Source organism: Parasteatoda tepidariorum, chromosome 9 (genome assembly GCF_982258835.1).
Source record: "Parasteatoda tepidariorum strain Cologne lab strain chromosome 9, Ptep-v5.0, whole genome shotgun sequence".
NCBI classification, from domain to species: Eukaryota; Metazoa; Arthropoda; class Arachnida; order Araneae; family Theridiidae; genus Parasteatoda; species Parasteatoda tepidariorum.
Window position 1 is genome coordinate 103,473,188 of NC_141763.1, and position 26,011 is coordinate 103,499,198.

The 26,011-nt window shown below is 30.6% G+C and overlaps 1 protein-coding gene across 1 annotated transcript in view; it reads right to left on the minus strand.

Moving 5' to 3' along the window:
* LOC107451842 (peroxidase) overlaps nucleotides 1-26,011 on the minus strand; it is a 59,406-nt gene that overhangs the window by 8,192 nt on the left and 25,203 nt on the right. Inside the window, exons 6-12 of the mRNA XM_043049793.3 lie at nucleotides 24,086-24,238; nucleotides 22,369-22,473; nucleotides 19,169-19,276; nucleotides 7,755-7,890; nucleotides 5,712-6,065; nucleotides 3,935-4,123; nucleotides 2,220-2,389 (exon numbers count right to left, since the gene is read on the minus strand). Of these exons, the coding sequence (XP_042905727.2) occupies nucleotides 2,220-2,389; nucleotides 3,935-4,123; nucleotides 5,712-6,065; nucleotides 7,755-7,890; nucleotides 19,169-19,276; nucleotides 22,369-22,473; nucleotides 24,086-24,238 (1,215 nt within the window). The remainder of the gene's footprint in view (nucleotides 1-2,219; nucleotides 2,390-3,934; nucleotides 4,124-5,711; nucleotides 6,066-7,754; nucleotides 7,891-19,168; nucleotides 19,277-22,368; nucleotides 22,474-24,085; nucleotides 24,239-26,011) is intronic.

The following is a 26,011-nucleotide window of genomic DNA, read 5'->3' on the forward strand; positions in this document are numbered from 1 at the left end:
CATTAATATTAAAAAAACTTTAACATTTGTCATAAAATTAGTATGAGAAAAACACTGGAACTGATTTATGATTGATTTACATTTTGGGGACAAACTATGGAGAAATGCTATAGGGGAGGAGCTACAAAAAGGCGTAACAGAAGGCAATGCCGAGAAAGCCAATCAGCGCGATCAAAATATCTTGGGGATACTATGTGTGTAAAGAGAGTTTACATGCCCTCGGGGACGGGTAAAATTTCTGAGTTTTTTCTAGCCCTGATACCCGTCAATCAAACTAATGAAGGAATAATTGGTTCACGACTGAATTAATTAAGCTAATTGTAAACAATGATAGCAGGGATGTAGCCCTGTTATTATTTTATATATATATATATATATATATATATATATATATATATATATATATATATATATATATATATATATATATATATATATATATATATATATATATATATATATATATATATATATATATATATATATATTATATATATATATATATATAATATATATATATATATATATATATATATATATATATATATATATATATATATATATATATATATATATATATATATATATATATATATATATGTATATATATATATATATATATATATATATATATATATATATGTATATATATATGTATATATATATATATATATATATAATATATATATATATATATATATATATATATATATATATATATATATATATATATATATCTCTGATTTCCAATTCTTTTCTTTCTTCTATATATATATATTTGTATGTATGTATGTTACGGTGAAACACCGAAATCTGGAGAATGTCAACATTCACGTAGACGCTTGGTGTATGTCCGAAATATTTGATATATCCAATTTTATATTAATTCATTCGTTAATATTATATTTATTTGATATATTTATATTTATTCAATATTTTAATACTTACAGACGATAGATTAGAAGAAACATCACTTAACCTTCACACTTTTCTGAATTTAGACACTTCCGCTGGCAACCCAAATCCCCAGACATGAACATTATTGAACATTTTCGGGATGCCTTGCAACGTGATGTTCAGAAGATATCTTCACCCCCTCCAACTCCCACTGGTTAATGGAGAGCCCTGCAGGATTCATGGTGTCAATTATCTCCAGCACTACTTCACACATTGATCGAATCCATGCCACGTCATGTTGCGGCACTTCTGCGTGTTCGCGGGGGCCCTACACCATATCAGGCAGGCATACCAGTTTTTTTGGCTCTTCAGTGTATATATATATATATGCTGTGTTACCGTGAGTGACCGAAATTAAGAGGATGTCAACAATCACATAGTCGCTTTGGGGAATGTCCGAAGAATTTGTTATATCCGACTTGATATTAATTTATTCCGTTATATGATTATATTTATTCGTTATTTTAACATCTGCTGAGGATATATTAGGAGAAAAATTAGTGTTGGGAGTATCGAGCAGTGGCACTTGACCTTTAAAAAGCGTCAGTGTAGGGCATACCGGGTAGTGGCGCTTCGCTAGACCTAGTATATATATTTCGGACATTTACCAAAGAGACTACGGTATTATGCAGAGGTGATTGTGCTCCGGAAAAAATCCGGATTTCCGGAATTTTCGCTAACAGTGATCTGGAAGTTGCCGGAGATCGTAGGTCCAGACGTTTCAAAATATCATTTATCACAGAAGTTTCTGGAAATGAAATTTTCAAAGGTGGAACTTAAAAACACAGTTTATTTTATTTGTTTGTAAGGGAGAGCCAGAGAGATACTTTATAAGCTTATATTCATGATTAATATTCTTTTTTTATCAGTAAATAGTTGTTATAATCATAAACTCAAGAAAGAAAGACATATTTGTAAATTTTAATTACCTCTCCAGGTCATCATAGCTATGTGTAAATGGTATAGGTATGTGCAAAATTTTAAATATATTTTAAGTAAACTAAGAAATATAGGAAAAAAACCTTGTTTAAATTTTTTTTCAATTTAAACTGTTTTTTTTTTTTTTTAATTCAAGAAATTTTCCGGAATTTTGACTTGGGCTCACAATCACCCCTGATTATCAACATTCACCGTTGGAAGTCAACAACCACCCATTTCGTTCATTCAGAGTAACAACTATTTCATAATTATTTATAAATGCAGATTCTTAGTTTATATTAGAATTTGTCGTATAAAAGAAGAATGAAATAAATTTTATTTACCTCTAGTGAAGGGATACCTTCCATTTTCATGGGTAAAGAAAAAGCTGTCTCCATACTTCATACGATGGAAGTGGGCAGATGATATGCAGGCAGCGGTTGGACCCGTGACCACATTTTTCAATTCTCTCTCTAATATCAGGCCAACCCATAGATCTATGTCCCGCACGTCCCTAGGAAATACATTCGAATAAAAACATTCCTAGATAAAAACATTCGAATAATTATGTCATTGTCCATTTGAGGTCTATCGAAGCAAGGTATACTAGTTGGATGTGGCTTTGCTGCTCCAAGCTGGTGATACAAACAAAATCCTAGTAAGATAATAAGTATAGTGCGGCTTTCAGGAGAACTCCTCCAGACACCCGTCGCGCATAGTGGCGGATGCTGTGGTTACGAGAAAAGGACACTTCGAATAGGGGTGTGGGGTGAATAGTTATGTCTTAATCTCGGCATAGGTCGTCGTGAGTAAACCAATCGACACCTTCTTTCCTCCATTTCATCGTCATTAGAAATGTGCTCTCGTATGTTACCATAGTAGCAGACAGCCCCAGACTTTTAGCCTGGAGGATTTCTCCTCAAAGCGGCACTATATGCAAGTAAACGTAACATATGAAAACCTGTTTCTGGTACATACACACAAGAGAAAATTAAAGAAGGGAGACATTGAAAACCTGAAATCAGTATTCATTCAGAGAGGAGTCAGCATGATCACAAGGACGGGAATTCAATAAGGAAAATTTCATTTCAATTTTTAAACAATATTAAATGGCGGTTGAAGTTCGTTCGAATTTCGAACACAGAGGATTGACCCTCAATATGCTCTTTTGTTTACGGGTATTTTTTTAAAAAAAAACTTGATCTGGGGTATTTACATAAATGCAAGCTTTCCTTTCGTTCGAGAGGATGAAGCACGTCAATTACTGTGTTTTGGACTTTTTTCTTATATTCTCAGGGGAGCCGTGACAGCTCAGGGGATAATACGTTCGCCTTCCAATGAAGTGAACCGGGATCGAATTGCAGCGATGGCTAGTCGATACGAATTTCACACCCGGCTCACACCGACCACAGTGCTGTCGTAAAATATACTCAGTGGTAGACGGATCATAGGTTAGAGTCCCTTTACCTTCAGGTTAACCATTAGAGGCTTCCTGGTTTTTCCTCTCCATGTCACCCAAATGCGGGCTGGTTCCATTAAAATGACCTCCACGAAGGCAAATTTCTCTCAATACTAGATCCAGAAATTCCCTGGTCTCCTGGATTGGATTTAAAATGACAAGACTACGGAATTGAGCATTATTAGTCGTAAACCCAAAATTGGTTCGGCTGTTCAACGACGGTTATAAAATAAAATATATCCTGACGGAGTGGAGAAAGCCTGTAGTGTTTATAGGTTTTTGTTGGCATCTGCAGTTTGAGGTTTGCTAAATAGTATTTTGTGTGTGTTTGGGTCAGTTGTGCAATTGTTATTGCAAATATCGAGGACATTTTATTACAGAATATTCAAGTACTATCAAAGATAATAAATTATGCATTTCTGCACTTTTAATTGTGGTAATGATTTTACATAAATTTTTGAATGAAATTCGGCTTTAAGGGAAAATCGCCCGGTCCATTGAGTACTCTTTGAGCAAACTGGTCATAGGGAAGCACTTTTTTCACCTGTCTTGAATGGATAGTAAAACTTTCAAATAAAATTGATCTAAAACTGTACTCACCTATATATGCTCTCGAGCAAACGGATATTTTCCGTAGTCATTAATTTCGATAAATCGGAAAATTCTGTTATCTTGATTTTCCCATTTGAGCAATTCTTTACCATATCAATATAAACTGGTAGTCCGTGGTCTCTTCCTCTGACAATATTTAGCGCTGCCATATCATCCCCATAAGTCCCGCCTGGTGGCCTGAAATAAAAATACAGTTCAGCTTTTCTGAATCTCCTTCTGAAATGATTTCATATTTAAAGGTATTGATAATTTGGAAGAGCAAAGGTTTCATAATAAACTCCAATCGTGTCTGTAAATTCTCCTTAATCTATAAATTCAAGGTATTCTATATATCCAACGTAATTTATAAATTCTAGCCGCGATGGCTGAGCGGTGAAAGGCACTGAGCGAAGAATTGACGTCAGATCCTGAGAAACCCACCCAGCTTCAGATCGATGGGTACCCCGCTTGGCTGGATAGTAAAGGTTATCCTATTACCAAAATTATGCCGTTGGTTTTGCAATGGTGGAGCGCACGACTCCCACCACCCATCCATGACTAACTGACGGACTGTTTAATTTTTATTCTATAAATCCTACTTCAAATTCGCTACAAGATTAATTTCAAAATATTTCATTCGATTTAAAAAAATTCCATGGTAGAAAAATTTATGATTCATTCGATCTTTTTAAAATGAATGCATATAAGATTGACACGAGACATGCGTTTTTCAGTGAAATTCGATACAGACAAGATTTTTTTCATAAATCTGCTAAAAATTAGGTCATGGCAAGATTAATTTGTTGAGTTGTAAAAAGTTTGAGCAGATTAGATTTTTGCATGGCCTGTTAGATTCTAAAAAGAATCGTATAAGGCAAGATTTCAATATTATTTCTGTGATTCACAGTGCATATTAAGTTTAAATTTGGAACGTTAGATTCTAAAATCTAGGTACGGTAAAACGGGCAAGTTTTGCATTTGGTTTGTTGAAATCTAATATCGATATGTATGGGAAGTTTTTGATACAGTTTTATTCAATTCTAAGAAAGTAAGTGAGCATGAAGTTTCAATATGAATAGCTATGTTCAAAAAACTGGAAGAAGGCGATATTTCAATATGAAGTACATATGGAAGAATAAATTATACTTTAGAGTGTTAATAAAAAGTGAAGTTTCTAATGTATAGCGAAACATCATCATCAGCTTGCAAATTATTAATGTTTTTATTTAAAAGCTTTTTTGAAAATATTATTATTTCTACATTTAAAATAAATCATAACATGTTCTAAAATTTAGAAGTAGGGTGCTCGTAAAATTTGCCTTACCATGGTAAATATACTTCATTACTTTTTAAATGTCGATGAGCTTTTTTCACCTACGATTTTCTCAGCCATCTGATAATAATTTCAGAAAATAAATACATAAAAGAGCAGTAAAAGTAAGGATCATACGAATATGGGTAACAGTAAAGGTTTTCGTGGGTTCAAGAAGAGATGCCAACATTGGACAGCTCTTGTGCGTTCGTTCATTTCATGATTTCTCCTCGAGTTTATTTGCAGTTATGAACGCATAATTTATAAATTCGTTAGTTTATGAATCCAAGTTTCTCACCAGTTATTGACAGAAGGTAGAATTTTGAAAATCCCATTAAACAAAATAGTCTTAAAAATCAAATCAATTTTAGGTAATATGCTTAATGAAGTTCATTTTAAAAATCAATCCAAATCCCTAAAATATGTAACTAGAAAAAAAATTTGGCTTTATAATAGGCTTTTCGACTCACTTACCTATATAAAAAACCTTTCACGTCATCTTGTATAAAAGGGTCGTTTCTTTGAGAGGGTACTTCGCATGATCCTCCAACATATGAACCTATTTGCCCTTTGTGTAGGGGACAGTAGAAGGAATAGGAGAGGTCAAACGATATATTGGGATGGAACTTGCTGGTCTCCTTGGGTACCATGCTGTGCAGCCTAAAAGCAGCTGTGTTGAATTCGAGCAACATATTCGGGCTGAGTTCATCATCATACAGGGATCCTGAATCAACGTAAAGTTTGTGCTTCCTCATGTTCTGACGACCCACCAATAGTGGTAAGTATTCGTTGTACACCATGTACTGCTGCAAAGCTGTTACAAGTCGTCTGTAAGAGAGACATAGTACAGCTTTTAAACAAAAGAGTTGAATTATTTCTTTTAAGTTCGTTTTTGTGAACGTGCAATAAATAAATATTTGTTATTCCGTTTTTTTTAATATAACGTAATTATGTGGATATGAATTATGCAATGGAGGTAAAAAATTCGTTAAACGATGAACTTTCAGAAAAGGATCTAAAAGTAATCCAAAATATTTAAATAATCATTAATCCTGTTGTTGTTTTTAATGCTACTTGCCACACTAGCAAGCCCTCTTGGTGAAACAGAGCAAATTTAAGGCAGAGGGTGCGTTTCTTGTTTTTAAGTGGCGCCATCTACGGCCAAAAATTCGTCTTCACGCACACACACACGTCACACCCGTTTATAGTGCGAACCCATGCATCCATTCATTCATCCGCAGATAGTAATTTTTGACCCGGATCAGAGAACGATCGATTTCCAAACCAGTACCCCCAGAGGTTTTGATTTGTTATGGGAACATGGAGGACTTTGCTACTCGACAGATTTAACGTGCATCAGTCACCATTTACTGCACGGGGAGTCTTTGGCCGGCGGAGTTCGAACCCACGAACTATCGGACATGGGCACAACACCCTACCGACCAGGTTGTCCCGGCCTATCATTATTCCTAAGAAACTGAAATGGTAAAGGTATTGTCTGATTGGAAACTTTATTCGCTTCAAATTCGTGTGCAGGTCGTTGAGTTACCGAAGCGGGGGTGCCCCATTCCCTCTGCAGAGGATCAAAATTGTGATGGCATGTCTTCGGATCATCCTCAGGGATGTTTCCCAGACCGTCGCCAATAGCCCATTGTGCAGCTCTAGTGCGACGTAAATTAACTGCAACAATCATTCGCTTCAAAAATATACAAATATTAAATAAGGACGCTACTTTTCTTTTCAGACTGTTCATAACACGATTTCTGGTTAGAGAAATATCACGTTTGAACTCGCTCTATTGGTTAAATTAAATTTGTCATAAATTTTGTAGTGGTTGGAAAATATTTTTTTTTAAAATAACTTAAAAGGAACCACTTTGAAAATGATCTTTTTCAAACACTGTATTCAGTCCTCTAATCAAATAGTCATAGTTGCAATTCAAATTTAATCAATGAAAGCATCACATTTGAGTACTAAATACAGATAAACAACATAAATAAAGTACAAGCAGTTGTAGAATTGCTTGTACTTTATTTATGTACTTTATTTACAAAAACAGGCATACTATAGTTTCGGTTCTATTACCAAGAACCTTCCTCAGTGCCATAACACAAAATGGCAAGAGATAAACATGTGTAAAGAGACAACGAGTCAAGCACCGTGGAATAAGTTAGTTAGATCAAGGGAAGAAAAAAGACATTGAAAGGAAGATTTAAAAAATTTTTTATTTTCGTAATTTCTTATTCCTTTTTTCATTTTATTATCTTGCTCTTACTTTTTCTTCTTCCCTTTGATTATACCATTCTTTTTTTCTGTATTGCAACTTGTTTATCTCGTGCTTTCTTCTGAAATACTATGCTTCCACACTTATGCCGTTATTTTTGTTATTGGTTTTAAATTATAGTTTGTAGGATTTTGTGCACTTATTTGTGCTTTATTTACGTTGTTTACCGTTATTTGCGCATAGCAGAAATCATAATTTGGATAGAACAAAACATTTAATTGAAAGGAAATTACCTTGTCTCGAGATACAGTTTCTCTCCATTCCAGTGTGGGTTCATGGAATGTAAAATATCGTGCATTTTGTTATGCCATCGAACATACATGGTTTGCACGGACGCCAACTCAACATGCTGATTCACACGCTCATCGCCTGTAAATGTGAACTGAAAGTTAAACTTTTTAAACGAAATAAACTGGTGCAAAGACACATATACACAGTAACTTTAGTTCTGATGATCACGAGCTAATTGCCAATCTTAATGGCTCAAAGGGGAGATTTCAAATATGCTATTACACAACCAGACACAAAAACATATTTTCGTGGAATATAAATATTTTTTTTCGGATTTCGGATTGTTTATAAAAATATAAACAGCCGCGGTGACGCAGGGGATAGAAAGTTCGCCTCCCAATGAGGTGACCCACGTTCGAATCCCAGTGGTGGCTGGATGATACAAATTCTGCTCCCGGGTTGCACTGGCCACAGTATCGACGTAAAATATCCTCGGTTGACGGATCACGAGTTAGAATCCTCTTGCCGTTGAGCTATATATATATGGGTGATTCTCACGAAATGTGACAATTCACTGTCCCTTGCTCCAAGATCTAATACTATAATACTAAAAGAACTTTTTTTTAGGAAATTAATAAATAGCATTGTTGTTAGCATTTTGAAATGACTTTGCACTAGAATTGACTGTTTTGAATAGTTAAAAAATTTAATTGAATAACAAAATATCATTTTCCTGGCATGTCCCAAACAATGTTTCCAATAATATCTAGCTTCAAAACTTCACATAAATTTTTCAATATCTAATTTTTTTTATCTCAACTGGGAGCATTTCTAGAATGTACGCAGAGGGTATTATTTATAAAAACTTCGTTTAAATTAATTTTTTCTGTCAATAATTTGTTTGTCCCAAGAAAATCTGTCATTTTCCTGCCTACTTTTATTTAGTGGTTTATAACCAAAATAGATAAAGCCAGCAATCAATATCTTATGTTAATAGATTGATTAGATACCCTCCTATATGAACATGTCTTGTTGCATCAATAAAGAACCAATTTTCTGGTTCAAAATCTATTTCAAAAAATTTTTCAAGGTGAGTAGGTTTTTGTGTTGTCATTTTCCTGTCTTCTTGAAATCATTAATAACATAAACTACATAGATTTATCTGAGTTATTTCAAGAGATCCTGTTGTTTTCTGCGGAATGTAAACGTCTTAAGCCAAAATGTTAAATTAAAGTGAAGTTAAATGCTATAAAATGGCAAATTTGTCATTATTCTGGCTGTCATTTTCATGACTCATGAATACCGGGACATTGAAGTGTTACCAGAAAATTTTTTAAACAGTTGAATGAAAAGAGAGGAAGCAAATATTAAAATATTAACCTAATACCAAGTTTATGTATGATTGTAATATGTTTAAATGTAATCAAAGTTATTTTTTTTATTTAAGGATTGATTATTACACACAATTTTATTCTGTACATATCAGCAACAAAAGCATTCTTGATTCTTTCTACGGTGGATAAAAAGAAATAATTTAAGCAATTTATGGTTAATCTAACATAAAGGCTTAAATTGAGTTACTTACTATTAACTTAGAATGACTGTTATTTAAACTTCTGAACTAATCATTTTCCTGGAATTCAAGATTTGGTGAATTTCTATTTTTTTTTTCTCTAACAAATATCAATAAACTACACTGCTGTCTGTAAGATATTAATAAGTGTACTTAAAGAAGTATACAACCTTTTAAAAAAATACTATTTAGAAAGTAAATGAATTTACAGATGCATGTAGAAAAAAAATCAAAGTTAAAAAAAAATTACCAGTAATCGCATTTATATAAATGCAACGTTCGCTACTCTCCCCCCTTTCCAGAAAGCAAAAGACGGATCTTCTTCTAAAAAATAAACCTAAATGTTGATATTTTTTTATAAGAACTCTATCAATATTTATGGAGTATAATTTTGAAAGTAAACTCCAAGGCAATATAGCCATTTGAGAAAAAGTTTAAAAAAAGCATGTTTTTCTTAGTGTTGCATTTATATAAAGATTTGCTTTAAGAGAACATTAGACATAGAATGGTACACTCTGTAAACAATCGCTTATTATTCATTTATTTCTTCATAGAAGTTTGTTATCCGAAGAACATTAATGCAATAGAGAGAGCGAGAGAGGCAATAAAGACAGCAAATTAATTAACTTCTTTTGTACAGTAGTAAAATAAAAAATTCTATAGTTATAATAGTATATGCAATTTTTAAAAAAATATTTTATTTTTTCTTTACTTCTTTTTTATTACCGGCGTTGAACAGTCGACCCATTTTCAAGTTTACGTCTACCAATGTTCTCCGCAGTCTTGTAATTTTGAGCACAATCCAGAAGACAAGAAAACCTCTCTAGATCGAGTATTGAGTGAAATTTGCCTCTTTGATGGAACTAGCCCGCATTTTGCGCTACATGGAGAGGAAAACCACAGAAACCTTATACGGTAAGCTCGACGGCAAGTTTACTCGAACCCATGATGCATCTACCACTTACGATATTTCACGTCTACACTGTGGTTGGTGGTAGCTCAGAATTTGTATTGACCTACCATCACTAGGATTTGAGCCTGAGTCACCTCATTGGGAGGCAAGTATTCTATCCCCGGCTCAATAAATATATATAAGTTTAAAATGAAGAGAAAACATGGAAAAAATCACAGAACAATGAAAAAAAGGAAGAAAAAAAATAAATATCCGGGGGGGGGGGTAAAATTCGAAAAAAAGAAAGAAAAAAATTTATAAAAATCCGGAAAAATAAAAGATATAATCTTTTCATCCGCTCACACGATTATATCCGCAAAAGGGAGAGCTTTCTAATATTTTATCAATATACCCAAAGCAAAACATACCAATACAATAGTGTGAGGAGCACTCAAAAAAATGTAAAAATTTTTTTTACAACAAATAAAATAGAACACATTAAGTAAAAATATCACGTAAAATCAGAAAATGAAATGTTAAGAAAAAACAGAATAAAACACACAGCAAAATCCATAAAGAATTCAAATGAACGGGACATTTTTCAAGAATGATTTAAAATATTTTCGTAACAAGATTGCCAGATTACAAAATATGAAAACAGAAGCGCAAATCGATTTGAAAGCGTGATTAGAGAGGTTTTGTCTTATAGTGCGTTCTTACTGCAGTACTTAACGTACTTTTACGTATATATATATATATATATATATATATATATATATATATATATATATATATATATATATAATAAGTAAATACAAGAAAACACGACGAAAGTTAAGAAAAACAATAAGTTTCATTTATTGCTCTTAAGCTGCAAGTAAACAGAACTCATTAGATAAGTTCAAAATGAAGAATAAAACAAAGAAAAGTTATAGACATATGGAAAAAAAGAAGGGGGGGGGGATAATAAGTAAAAATAACAAACAACAGTTTATATAATATATTTGAAAAAAAGGATGAAATTTTATTTAAAAAACCGGAAAAATAAAACCGGGAAAAAAAGATATAATCTTTTCTTCAGCCCACACGATTATATCCGCAAAACAGAGTGCTTTCTGATATTGTATCAATAAAGCCAAAGCAAAATATATTAATACAATAGTGTGAGGAGCACTCAAAAAATTTTTTTATAAAAATAACAACAAATAAAATAGATCACAAAAAGTAAAAATAGCAAGTAAAAACAGAAAATAAAATAAAATGAAAAACATTTAAAAGGGACTATAAAGCGAGTAGCAAAATCAGATCAACTTACAAGGACAGAAAATTTTTCAAGAATGATTTAAAAATGTTTTCGCAGAAAGATTGCCAGATTACAAAATATGAAAACAAAAGATGAAAACAAAGGCGCAAATTGAGTGTAACAAGAGGGTTTTAAAGTGTCGGTCTTACTGCACTGCTGAAGTGATTTATTATTCTGAGCTTTGATTTGTTAGTTACCAAGGATGGGCCCGAAATGGATGTGCGCAAGGTAGTATTATACTGGATAATTTTAAAAATTGATCATAAATAGTTTTAAAAGATAGATGTTTATTTAAGAAAAATTACAAAATAGAAAAGAGAAACATAAATTGCCTGTTTTGCAAATAATTTTAGCCGCCGATTTGCACAATATGGATTAGCACATAGAAAAATTATTTAAATTATCAAAGAAAAAATATTTTTAATAGATAATTTTAACACTGATTTGCCCGAAATGGAATTTGCACATGGAAAAATTAACAAATAAAAAATTTTTTGTAGATAATTTTACCCACGGATTTGCCTGAAATGGATTTGCACATGGAAAAACTGTATAGATTAACAAAGGAAGTAATTTAGTAAAGGAATTTTTAGTAAATAATTCTAACCACGGATTTGCCCGAAATGGATTTGCACATGGAAAAATTATACAAATTAGCAAAGAAATTATTTAGTAAATAATTTTGGCAATGGATTTACCTGAAATGGATTTGCACATGGTAAAATTATAAAAATTAATAACCAAAAAAAATGTTTATTAAATATATCCACAAAAATATACGATTAATTCAGTGATTTTATGTAAAATTTTATTACTTTAGTTGGGTATTCATTGTTTTTTATAAAATTTTGAAAGAGTTTATCGATTTGTTTTTTGGATAAATAAATATTACTACATATTCTTTTAATTCTGTTCATTTCATTAAAAGTGGTATTTAAATAGATACTCCTAGAAACATTAGAATAACGAAATGAACAGAATTAAAAGAATAGGTAGTAATATTTATTTATCCAAAAAACAAATCGATAAACTCTTTCAAAATTTGATAAAAAACAATGAATACCCATGCAATAAATGCAAAAGGGAGAAAAATGAAAAAAATTAATAAACTTTATTTACTGCGCGTAAGCTGCAAGTATATTAGAACTCATAAAATAAGTTCTAAATATAGAGAAAGCATGGAAAAAATTACAGAGTAATGAAAAAAGAAGAAGAAAATTATTAAAATAAAACAAAATAATGAAACATAATAAAAATAATAAAAACAAATTTAAATTTTTTTAATAAAAATTTGGGGAAAGAAGAAAAAAAGGATAATCTCTTCATCAGCTTTCACGATTATATCCGCAGTCTTTACAAAATTACAATCACAAAATTTTTTTGAGTGCTCCTCACACTACTGTATTGATATATTTTGCTTTGGCTATATTGATATTTATTAGATTAAAAATTTTTTTAAAAATTTTTTTGTTATTATATTTTTTTTTAATTTTTTTTTAATAATTTTCCTTGCCTCTTTTTATTATTCTGTAATTTTTTCCATGCTTTCTCCATATTTTGAACTTATATATATATATATATATATATATATATATATATATATATATATATATATATATATATATATATATATATATATATATATATATATATATATATATATATATATATATATATATATATATATATATATATATATATATATGTATATATATATATATATATATATATTAGTTCAAATACTATTATCTACTATTAACTTTCTTTCATTTTCCTTCTGTTTTCGTTTTAATTTCTTTTTCTAATTTCCTGTCTTTAGGACGTTACGTTTGTTTAGGACGTTGCTCTATGAGCCTATTTTTATGGATTTAAACAATTACTAGGAGGCTCCGCCCCCTGCTCGCTAACGCTCTCCAACCCCCGAGAATTGCTACGCAATCCTATGTGGTTCACGCCGTGAACCATGGCTCGCTGCGCTCGCTCGCCAATGAACACAATGTTCTAGCACAAAGACTCTGTATATTATCATCAAAGACATAGTATTGTACTTGTGTAGAAGAATTCTATCAATGTTCTTATTGGCTTTTAAAAAAGTATATTAGCTATTCAAAATGTGCATGGTGAAAAAATCAAAACATTAGCTAAATGAGAAACATATTAGCAAAATAAATGATGAAATATTGCAGTTACTCACCTAAATTCAACTAAATGTGTATAATAAATTAGTTAATGCTAGAAATTCTGGAAGTTTTAGAAAATTTTTTTATTATTTAAAAATATAAACTTTAAACCCTAACTTTTCCTTGTGAGATAATAACCCTCAAAAAGTCACTCACTTTCAAGAACACAAAGATTTGTTTTATCGCCAAATGAAATATTTTTTGGTGATCAGCATTATTGAAATCAATTTCTATATTAATTAACATTTGTGATAAAGTACATAACATTTTAGAACAAAATAAGGATGTTTTACATACAATAAATTAAAATGCATGGCTGTTAGCATTACCCGAGAAATACGACGTGGAGCTCGCCATGCTGTATTTCTAATCGGGGAGTTTTGATTTTGGCAGTTCCCCTTGCCTTCTGCCAATAGAAGTTTCAATTAAATTTTTTCCAAAAAACATTTTTTTCTGCAAAGCTCTAAGAAATTAACACTAAGCATTTAGAATTTCTTTGAAAACACAATTATAGATTTGGCATCTTGGAGCAATTACTGAAAGGCTGTCAAATGACTTAATTCTTGACAGGCCAACATAAAGTTGTCCATGACTAAAAACTTCTTTAGTCAATACTAAACTGATTTTCTCAAAAGTAAAACGCTATATGTTGAGCCAGTTTAAATTAAATATTATCATGTTTTTAGGGCATGAATCTGAATTGAACAACCTGATAATGCTCACTCTGGTTATTGTTTCCGTTTTTAAAAGCGCTATATGTTGAGCCACCTCATGTGACATTTGCCATGTGACATTTTTAGCAGCAATCATTGGTCGATTTTCTAACGTTGCCATTCGGGGAGTTGTAATGAGGCTTTTTTTTGGTGCCGTGTAAGAGAAATATATATATAGATAACAATTTAGCGCCTGGTAAAAAATGTGTTCAATATTTAAATTATTCTACATGTTGTACCCGGTACGGAGAGCCTAAATCAGAGGGGAACTTCGGATCGACATCCTGCTACTCTGAAAGCAAAAGCGAAAGCAAGCGATTTTTTGAATTGTATTCTATTCCCGAAACTTTACCGTCCTATAAAGCGTGTGATCATAAAAGATGCAAAACTTGCTCTAATATTGACAAAAAACATACTGTTCTTTATAACGTTTGCTCCAAATCTTTTTGTAAAATTAAAAATGTTATTTATATGTTAACCTGTGGTTTCTGTAATATGAAATATGTTGGACAAACTAGTAACTCACTTAACATTCGAATTAATCAACACCGTTCTGATATTAACAGTAATAAGACTATCAATAACCTGGAATTGAATCATTTTCGAGTACATAAATTTAACAGTGTAAAAATTAATATTTTAGATATTGTAGAAGATTTAGATTTAAGACTACAGAAAGAAAATTACTGCATGCTTTTATACAAAACAATTTTGCCGTATGGGCTAGACGATACCTTCCAACATACGCAGATTAACTTCAATAACTCATAAACTTATTCACTTTTTCATATTAAAGATATGCGTTCAAATCGAGGTAAACGGGATTCAAGAAGTAATAGAAACTCTCTTAATAGTGACAAATTAAATATAAATTTTCCTTCTAATATGGAAAATGACTTTAATAAACATTATAACATTAAACCAATTAAAGATTTTGTCTTCTCCCTTAAGAATTATGATGTATATAAGTTCTACGATCTTATTATTAAATTTTCTTTTATTAATTTACATTTCAAAATTCTTTGTTTCGATCTTATAAAAGCCAAAAGGAGCAAAATTTCGCCTAATAAAAAGAAAAGTTTAGATAATTTATATTTCGTTATTAACTTTCAAAATCCTATTTTCGATAAGAATCGAATTTCGATAAGAATAAATCCTATTTTCGATATACAAATTTCACAACATTTTTGAAGATTGTAAAGCTTTATTTCCATTAAAAGATTTTAACATAATTAAGGGTTTTAAATATAACAAATCTCTTGGTAGAACCATATTTAACTATAATGATATAAGCAAAAATTTAGGGAGTATTAATATATCCGATTATGAATGTCACTGTGAGGAGGATAAATATTTTGATTTTGTTGATAAACATTATAAACATATTATTACTGGTAATTTAGATATTATAGAAAACTTGGAACTTAGGAATTTAATAATGAAGGGCACAAAATTTAGACCCATTTACCATATATCAATCAATAAAATTCTAAAATACTTTCTTAATGATCTCAATAGTTTTTGTTTAAAGATATCAAATAGATTCTCTTTACCTTTAGGTATGTTAACATAATGGAAATGGGGTGGGGGAACTTTGAAAACTTTATTTTCAATAATAAGGATAACTTAAATAAGAGTAACGATTCAACAAATTTTTCTAATATTGTTCAATCAATTAAGCAACTTCAAAAAAATTTTGTAATTACTCCCACAGACAAAGCTAAGAATAATTATGCTATATTCTGTAAAAAATTCTATGCTGAACTTTTAAATACGGAATTAAAAAATAGTAAAAATTTTAAACTTAATAATTTCAATAATAATATTGTCATTAAAAAATTTTTAGCTTTTTACAAGAGATTTAAAAATTAAAATTAGCAATATACAATTTCCTTACTTAATTATCTGTCCTAAATTTCATAAAATTCCTGTTAAATTTAGAACTATCACGTGTGGATCCAATACTTATTTAACTAAACCTGGCACCGTTTTCTCTAACTTCTTAAATAAAATTATTAGCAATATTTCTAAAGAAGGTTTCTCTTGGATTATCACGAATAATCAACCGATTTTAGATTTCATTAAACATAATAAAATTAATTCTATTGCGACTTTTGATTTCCAGGATCTTTTCAATAGCATTCCCCTTTCTAAACTAAAAGATGTCCTTTTGAATTATTACTATGATTTTAAAAATATCCTTCGTTGCGATTTTGATTATTGAGAAATTCTGATTATTTTTTGTCTTTTTAATAATTATCTTTACAATGGAAGGGATATTTTTCTTCAAATTAATGGATTACCACAAGGATCTTATTATTCATCTTTCTTAGCTAACTTATTTTTGCATTATTATGAAAAAAATTATACTCTTAGTATTAAATTTGTTTTTAGATATATTGATGACTTAATTATCTTTGATTTCCAAGATCTTACTATTTTATTAAATGATATTTACCCTGAGGAATTAATCTTACTTCGTAATCCTGATGATAATATTAATTTCAATTTTTTGGATTTGGGTATCATAAAAGTTTAAAATATCTGCTTTGTTGATTTATACGTTAAAAGAAATGATTTTAATTTTAATATTACTAAACTAATTACTTGGAATTCTAATGTTTCTAGGAGCATCTATTTAAATACCAATTTTAATGAAATGAACAGAATTAAAAGAATATATAGTAATATTTATTTATCCAAAAAACAAATCGATAAACTCTTTCAAAATTTGATAAAAAACAATGGATACCCAACTAAAGTAATAAAATTTTATATGAAATCATTGAATTAATCGTATATTTTTGTGGATATATTTACTAAACATTTTCTTTGTTAATTTATATAACTTTCCCATATGCAAATCCATTTCGGGTAAATCCATTGCCTAAATTATTCACTAAGTAATTTCTTTGCTAATTTGTATAACTTTTCCATGTGCAAATCCATTTCGGGCAAATCCGTGGTTAAAATTATTTACTAAAAAATTCCTTAACTATATAATTTCCTTTTTTAATCTATATAATTTTTCCATGTGCAAATCTATTTTACGCCAATCCGTGGCTAAAATTATCTACTAAAAATTTCTTTATTAATTTATACAATTTTTCTATGTGCAAATCCATTTCGGGCAAATCCGTGGGTAAAATTATTTATTAAAAATTTCTTTATTAAGATTTAAAATTTTTCCATGTGCAAATATATTTCGGGCAAATCCGTGGTTAAAATTATTTGCAAAACAGGCAATTTATGTTTCTCTTTTCTATTTTGTAATTTTTCTGAAATAAACATCTATTTTCTAAAACTATTTATGGTCAACTTTTTTAAAATTATCCAGTATAATATTACCTTGCTCACATCCATTTCGGGCCCATCCTTGGTAACTAACAAATCAATGCACAGAATAACAAATCACTTCAGCAGTGCAGTAAGAACGGCACTTTAAAATCCTCTAGTTACACTCAATTTGCGCTTTTGTTTTCATATTTTATAATCTAGCAATCTTGTTACGAAAACATTTTTATATCATTCGTGAAAAATTTTCCGTCCATGTAAGTACATCTGACTTCGCTAATCGATTTATAGTCTAAGTTTTATACTGTTTTTTTCTTTTTATTTTATTTCATTTTCTGTTTTTACATGTTATTTTTACTTATTGTGTTCTATTTTATTTGTTCTAACTTTTGTAGAAAAAATTTTTTGAGTGCTCCTCACACTATTGTATTAATATACTTTGCTTTGGCTATATTAATACAATATCAGAAAGCACTCTTTTTTGCGGATATAATCGTGTGAGCTGATGAAGAGATTATATCTTTTTTTCCGTTTTTTTTTTAAATAAAATTTCATCCCCTGTTTTTTTTTCTTTTTTTTTATAATTGTTGTTTGTTATTTTTTTACTTATATTCCCCCCCCCCTTTTTTTTGTCATATGTCTATAATTTTTCTTTGTTTTATCTTCATCTGTAACTTAATATATATATATATATATATATATATATATATATATATATATATATATATATATATATATATATATATATATATATATATATATATATATATATATATATATATATATATCTGTGTGTGTGTATGTGTGCGTTATGATAAATATTATATTTTTACAAATACTCTGTTGTAACGAGGGGTTTCATAAGCGAGATAGACTGGAGTTTACTGTAAACAAAATGTTTTCTGGATTTTTTTTTATAATATTTAGTTTTGCTGATTAAGGAATCCGAAAAAAATCTGAAAATCTTTATAGATATTAAATATTATTCAAAAATTATCTGCCCCATGAAGTATTTTCAAAAAAAGCATTACAGCATAGTAGGAGTACTCCGCGGAAAAAATAAAATTATAAGTATTGTTTTCAAAAATATTATCTAAATCAACCTTAATGTAAGGAAGGGAAAAAAAACAGTATTAAAAAAAAAACAAATCTTTGTGTAAGCAGTATTATATATAAATACATTCTGATACTTCTAGTCTGATTACTTCAGTCTTTAGGAGAATAAAATTCTAGAAACAAAATAATCATTTGTAAAGTCTGTAGATCATTAATGCATTGTTAGTATAGTGAATGCTGAAAGCATATATTTTAGAAACGTAAATGTAACGTTTTATTAGATATTTTCATTTTAGTAAATTAAGAAAAAATGTTTCAGTACTTTTTAATATTTTGTAACCATATCGTAAACGCTTTTGTGAGAACAACTGTGGATTCCTAATGATAAAAACTAAAAATTAGTACCTGATGAAAAACACGATTCTGTTCTATTCCTTGGGCAAAACAAAGCGTCTTCAATTTCAGATTTTGGCAAAATGCTTCCAAATTTGGAGCCTTGAGTCTTTAGTCTTCCTGAGAGATATAAGAACAATAAAAATATTTTTTTTACTACATAAACAATACTTAGTTATTTATCAATGTATCACAGTGACGTTGCTGGATGGCGATAATAAGGGGAAAAATAAAAAGTGGTAGTTTATATGTAGGTATGGCTAATTTAACAGACGTTAGTTTGCTTTTAACCTTATTTTGCAAGTTAAGAAAAAGCCATTATTCCTATGGAGAGAAACTGCCGGCATTTAAATGTACACCAAATGGATGCCAACATTGCTAACTTTGGAAACGATGTCTTTTTGCTTGCTTTCTTAAATCTAAACTTATTGAATAATCAATCAACAAGTAATAAGAATTAATAAAAATGATGTCTAAAAATGCATTTCTGTTTGTATTCATTTTCAGTGGTCCAATCAAATCCAATGTTATCTCAATGTCATATAGTTGTTCCTTTTTCAAAAAGAATATTCTCCTTATTTATAAAAATATGTCACCAAGTTTAGGATTTCAATAAGACTTCGAAATTATAACCTAATTTTAATAATTCTGTTAAATATATCGTAAATGATAGCACGAGTTATATTTCTGTGTGACGTGTTAAACTTTTAAAATCTTTTATATTGTTTTAAAAACATATTTGCATAATTTGATAACGAAATAAAACGGAACTATATGCTGCCGAACTATATTAAGTGAACTATATTAAATCCTATACCGCAAATGGTATTCTCTTAACTTTTAACGGCTGTTAATCGTAGATTTGAGACTTCACTTGATTCGTCTAAACTTGCTTCACCCAAATGCAACTCTTCTTCTAATCCTTACAATGAGATTGCAACTTTACTCTCTACGATTACAATTGCATTTTTTCCGTTTTGGTTTTAAAGTCGTTTTCACGCCTGTTAACAAAAGAGCCCCTTCTCATTACTACTGAAAATCATTCAATGCAATTTCGGTTGCTTAGATCAAGCGCTTTAAAATTTAGATTAACGGAGTACAGTCAGTACCTCCGGTATCAAGAAACCTATAAACATCAATTGCAGCGCATTGTTGGAACTTTGGCTATTCATTTAATTTCAATACCGTCAGAATTCTCTCCATTCCTGCATCATAGACTTATCTTGTTGCTTTAGAGTCTTGTTTCATTCACTTGAATTTTCCATAAAACAGGACTTTGAGACTCGACAGATTTAACGTGCATCAGTCACCATTTACTAGACTTCGGCCGGCAGAGATCGAACCCACGAGCACTTGGACATGGACCCAGTGCTTTACCAACCAGGCTATCCCTCCCCCCCCCAACAATAATGGAAGAGATATTTTCAGTTTTTGACATTTTCTTAAATTTCTCAAGAAATACTTAAAAGATTATTTTGTACCTTTAGAGATGTTTAGTTCATGCGATTTTTCATACTTAGCAATAAATTTTAAAGCTTTCAGAGGTTTGGGAGACGTACAATAAATTACGGAAGAAAACAAGCATTTTTAAACACCCTATGTCAGAAAGCTCGTAACTTGTATCGATTTAGTTGTTATTTTTAATAAACCTAGTTTCGTAAACCTAGAGTAAATATTTGTGGAGATACAAACATTTTTACAAAAAAAATTATTTTTTACACTTTACGTTTTTTCCTTATAACTGTATAGATACTCAATGGAATAAAAAAAATTTTTTGGAGCAATCAAAAATTAATAACATAAATTTCGATTTAAAATACTCAAAGAAATTATTGTAAACTGCACAAGTTATGAGTATTTAACCTAGTTCTTTTATACTGCACACGTACTGTAAAAATAAGTTTTTTCATAATTTTGTAATGAATCGTATTTGGCAATCAATGAAAATTCTTTTTTTCTGAATATCTTAACAATTTAAAAAGCTTCAGGCAGTTTTTGTTATTTTCAAAAGAAAGCTTAAAACGATCAGAGGTTTCTCAGAAATGTTATTTTGTATCATAAGACAAAACTTAATAACAAGTGATAATAGTGATACAGTTATATACAATAATCGTCCGGAAACTAAACTTTGATGGTATAGAGAAAGAAAACATGCAAAAGAAAACATACATGCCGGTCTCATTTTTTAATAAATCCTGTTTAATAGTACAAGATGAAATTTGTACATAACCGCTTATCGTTTTGAGCTTTCTTTTAAAAACTACTAAGAAAATTGTTTGAAACTTTTTAAATATTTAAGATATTCAAATAAAGTTTTTATTATTAGTTGCCAAATACGATTCCCTACAAAATAATGAAAAAAAAATAAATAATTTTTTTCTGCGCTTGAGCAGTATTCTAACCTAGCTAAGATATGGACATTTTTATAAAAAAGCGAATTTTCCTGTCACACGTTTTTCTGCTTTAACTTTGAGAATATTCAACAAAATTAAACAAAGCTTTCGGAACATTGTAAAATTGATTACAACATTACTCCTTTAAAATTTGAGAAAAATTCGTTACAAAATGCACAAGATGTGAGTCGTTTAAGTAGTTCATACTGCGCATGCGCGGAAAAAATTTAAAATCTTTTTTTTTTTTTCCTTCCTAATTTTGTAGTAAATAGTATTTGGCAGCTAATAAAGAAAATCTGATTTGAATACTTAAAAACTTTCAAGCAATTTTCTAAGTAGTGCTTTTACTCTTTAAAAAAAAGCTTGAAATGATGAGGAATTTTATACAAATTTAATTTTGCACTACTGTGCAAGATTTATTAAAAATGGCACCAGCATTGTTGGGGATCATGCCCCATACAGGTATTTTTTCTTAGGCATGTTTTATTTCCTCATACCGTCAAACTTTGTTGTCCGGACCGTTGTTAAAAGGGCATTTATTATCTTTGTTGATAAATCTTGTTTAATAATACAAAATAAAATTTGTGAAAAAAACCCTTATTTTCAGCTTTCCCAATAATAGAACTTCTTGAAATCTCAAGCCTGTTCGAACACCGTCTGGTAAACAAAATATATGCGGAACGATTACGAAGGAGCAAACTTTAGGTTTTCCAACTGGGTTCAAACCACAATTTTCGAAACAATTTCTAACTTTCCCCCTGTTACTTCCGTACTGAACCCTTACTTTAGGACACGACAATTGAACTAAAAAATACAAACCTAAGTTATTTTTTCCTCGAACAGCCTTCTCCTTCTCTTTAGTGCTGCCGTACATGATAGAGAGGTCAAGAAAGGACGTTATTTTATTCATCTGAATTCGTTTATCTGCAATAAAGAAATTAAAATCTGTTATTGGAACAGAGACAGGGGAAGGTAAAAACTAAGCAATGAAGGACAGGTGCTTCAATTATGGGTGATATCTTCGTAAAAATATAGCGTGTCTCAGTTAAATATTTCGGTAAAGTACACCTTGAGGACTCGAAACCATCTAGCGATGCAGGGTTGGGAAGAGGAGATCTATCATAAGGAACGAAGACTGTATTCGTTAAGTGAGTATTCGTTTTAATGTGCAGAAACAAAAGAAACATGGGTCAGAGAAAGTGTTCCTTCTACGGCAATGCAGACCTCACAATAAATTTCGAATATCTTGGAATAATCCTTGTCCGAGAGCGAAATTATAATTCTCTGAAGAACGCCATTGACCGCTCCTGGAAAATATTTCCAACCTTGCATTGCTGTTCTTTCGAATCGTCAGGTGGCACTCTCGAAGCTAAAATTATTTCAAATGCTAGGATAACTAAGGTTAGTTCTGAAGCTATTAAGAGACCCTGTCCACTGAAGTCTATCACGGGCATTGGTGGGTGTTTTCTCAATTATGATATTTCAGTTGCAGCTTAGTCATAAACCTGGTGTCAATGTATATTAAAGTGACTACCATATGTATTGTATCACTTACTACACAGTTGAAAGTTAACGTTGTACCTGAGCTAAATTAGAGATAGGGTCAAGGTTTTTAACCTTAATCTTGAAACTCTGGCCTAGCCAAAAGGCACGTTTCTTACCTCACCGATTGAAATAAAAAGTAATTTATATTTCAGCATTTTTTGCTTACTGCCGCCACAGAGGAAGCAAAGTATTTTCGCTTCAACATTTTCCCCAAAATTACAGCACTTTAAAAAAATGTAAGTCAAATATTTTATTAATTCCCGTGGAATGTTACTCTTGACTTGAAAACTGAATTTTAATATATAACAATGTCTTCCAAAAGTGGATTCAATTTTCTTAAATAGTTTTTACTAATTTCTTCTTAAAAATCAAAATTAGAATTGTATTATCGCATCTAATTATACAGTTTGAAAAATAAGGACCATTTTGTATAACTTTTGATCTAGTAATCGGATCTTCACGTTCCAGTACACATTCTTAATGATTTGAGGAGAAGATCTCAAATAGGCTAATTAATTACTGCAGACGATATTTAAGTCATAAAATCGGATGCAAAAAAGCACTTTCTCTGAATAAATATACCCTCTTTTTCGATGGATTTGGATTATTGACCCTTAAAATATAGGGGTAGCCGCAGTCTAGAAAATGAGGTTCCCATTTTGTATTATAAAGTATCAATTTTCTTGCATCATTTTAAAGAATGTAATTTTACTAGACAAAATGTAAAATATGAGCGAAATCGGGCAGATAGCTCTTAAAAAATCAAATTTTTAAAAATACCACCAAATTCATTCAAATTTTCAATTTTGTCATTTAAAATTTAAAGTTACATAGACAGGGTGATTTTGGGTCAAATTCAGTATTTTAATTAATGGCTAGAATTTATTTGAAAGCATATTTGTACAAAACTTATACAGGTAATAACTTTTTTTTTCTCAAACTATTTTTCAATAACCAAAAGAAAAGAAAAGAAAATTTATAAGTAACCTACTGAAACCACATGTAGGGTAGGGTGCTGTTCTAAGAATCGGAAGACAGGTTTTATTGTACTGACTATAAAAGGGATCGTTTTCGCTGTAAGAAATCGTGGCGCAAATTGAAGGATTCTCATTTGGAGTACAGCAGTCAGTAATAGTTCTAATATCTGAAAAAAAAAATAAAGTCATGTTAAAATCAACTTGGTAGTTGCACTTCAAGAAGACCGACCTATGACGTCGGCGTCAGCTCATAAGCAAAATGGCGGTGTTAAAAGAGTTGAGAAAAGTTTCTCCACATGAGTTAATTATGGTGAAATTAATTAAATACAACGCCGTATCACACATTCAAATGTATTGAAGTTTAATTCTTTCTCGTCTACATCTGTTATTTAACTTAGATTTATATATTTTATTGTAACTGCGGCATGCTTTTGTTTTGTGTACCTGGCAACTTCGATACATATTTAGTTCTTTTATATTTTACATGGCTTCGTGCGTGTACTTGTGCCAAGAAATATAGATAATTGAAATCTTTGCAAAATAATTTTTGTGTAAGAATATTGAATGTTTCACGTAAGAGAATTGATACTTGACGGGCTTGCCTTACTCGAAATAGAATAGAAAGAACAGTTGCAACGTAAACAAATGCCACGTTTCAATAACCAATCAGGATCGAGGTAACCACACTACGTCACTTGCAGGCATCGCATTAAGGAGCATTCTCACTGCAAGCGATCCGCATATGCGACCGCACGTAAATGCAATTCGCCTTTCATGTAGTTTCTAAACATTCGTACGCGCGTCTATTTAAGTCGAATTATTAGAGAGCACAAGCCTGAGATAAAATGAAAAACTTTCTACGAGCACAAAATCTTAATTTAAAAATCTTCTACAAGCAATTAAAAATCTCTTGAAAATCGGAAAATTAATTAACTCTTGAAACTGGTTTCAACGTTCTCGTTGCTACCGATTGAGAAATACCTCTTTTTTCAAAAATGTTTCAATTTTTGAAAACTCTATATTGGTTATTACAAATACGAAAAGTCTAATTCAATGACGTAATCACGGGAAAAGTGTGCTTACAGAGATTGATAAGAAAATTTCGCTGTTTTGTGCAAAGCAGTCGAAGAAATTCTCATATCAATCTCTGCAATACTGGCTTGCAGGTTAAGATTCAGAAATTAAATTTTTTTTCTTCCTTTTTTTTAAAAAATAAGTTTTACTAAAAAAAAATTTCCTGCTGCAAAATATTAACTGCGAGGTTAAATAAGGATTTTCGTTTATAATGAGTAAGAATAAAACATTTTCTGCGATGTTGAAAAATAGTGAGTGACTGCAGGACAAAATCGATGCAATTTTGACCATTTTTTAATTGTAATGAGATTTACTAAAAAGTTTTCCGCAATGGTGATGAACTCTCCGGGAATGGCGTTAGTTCGTTCGTGCGTAGTTAGCACTTTCACGTGAGTTTGTTCAGCGCAGTCGCTACAGAACAACCTGTCTGAGTAGTTTTTGTCTGATATATATATTAAAGCCTGTTTATACAACTAAAAGAGGATGTCTATTCAAATTTCGCACTAGGCGCGTAAGTTTGGCACCAATAGCGCATGCCCGTTTACATGCTTCCATTCAAAATTCGATACTGTGGGATTATCTAGTCGACCTGCCAACGCTCGCCAAATCCTCTGCCGCTAACTTTTTCGAAATAAACATTGTAAACACAATAAATTTATCAAACCATAATAATAAACAAATGATAAATAATTAATAATATTGTAGAGATGGTGGTAGTTAATTTACATCGCACTAGAGGTGCACGATGGGCTGCACCCCCCCCCCTTCGGTAGCTCGACGACCTGCACGCGAAGTTGAGCACTTTACGTTTGAACAGTTTAACGAGGACCAATACCGCACACCCTCGGTTCCTACGCAGACTGATC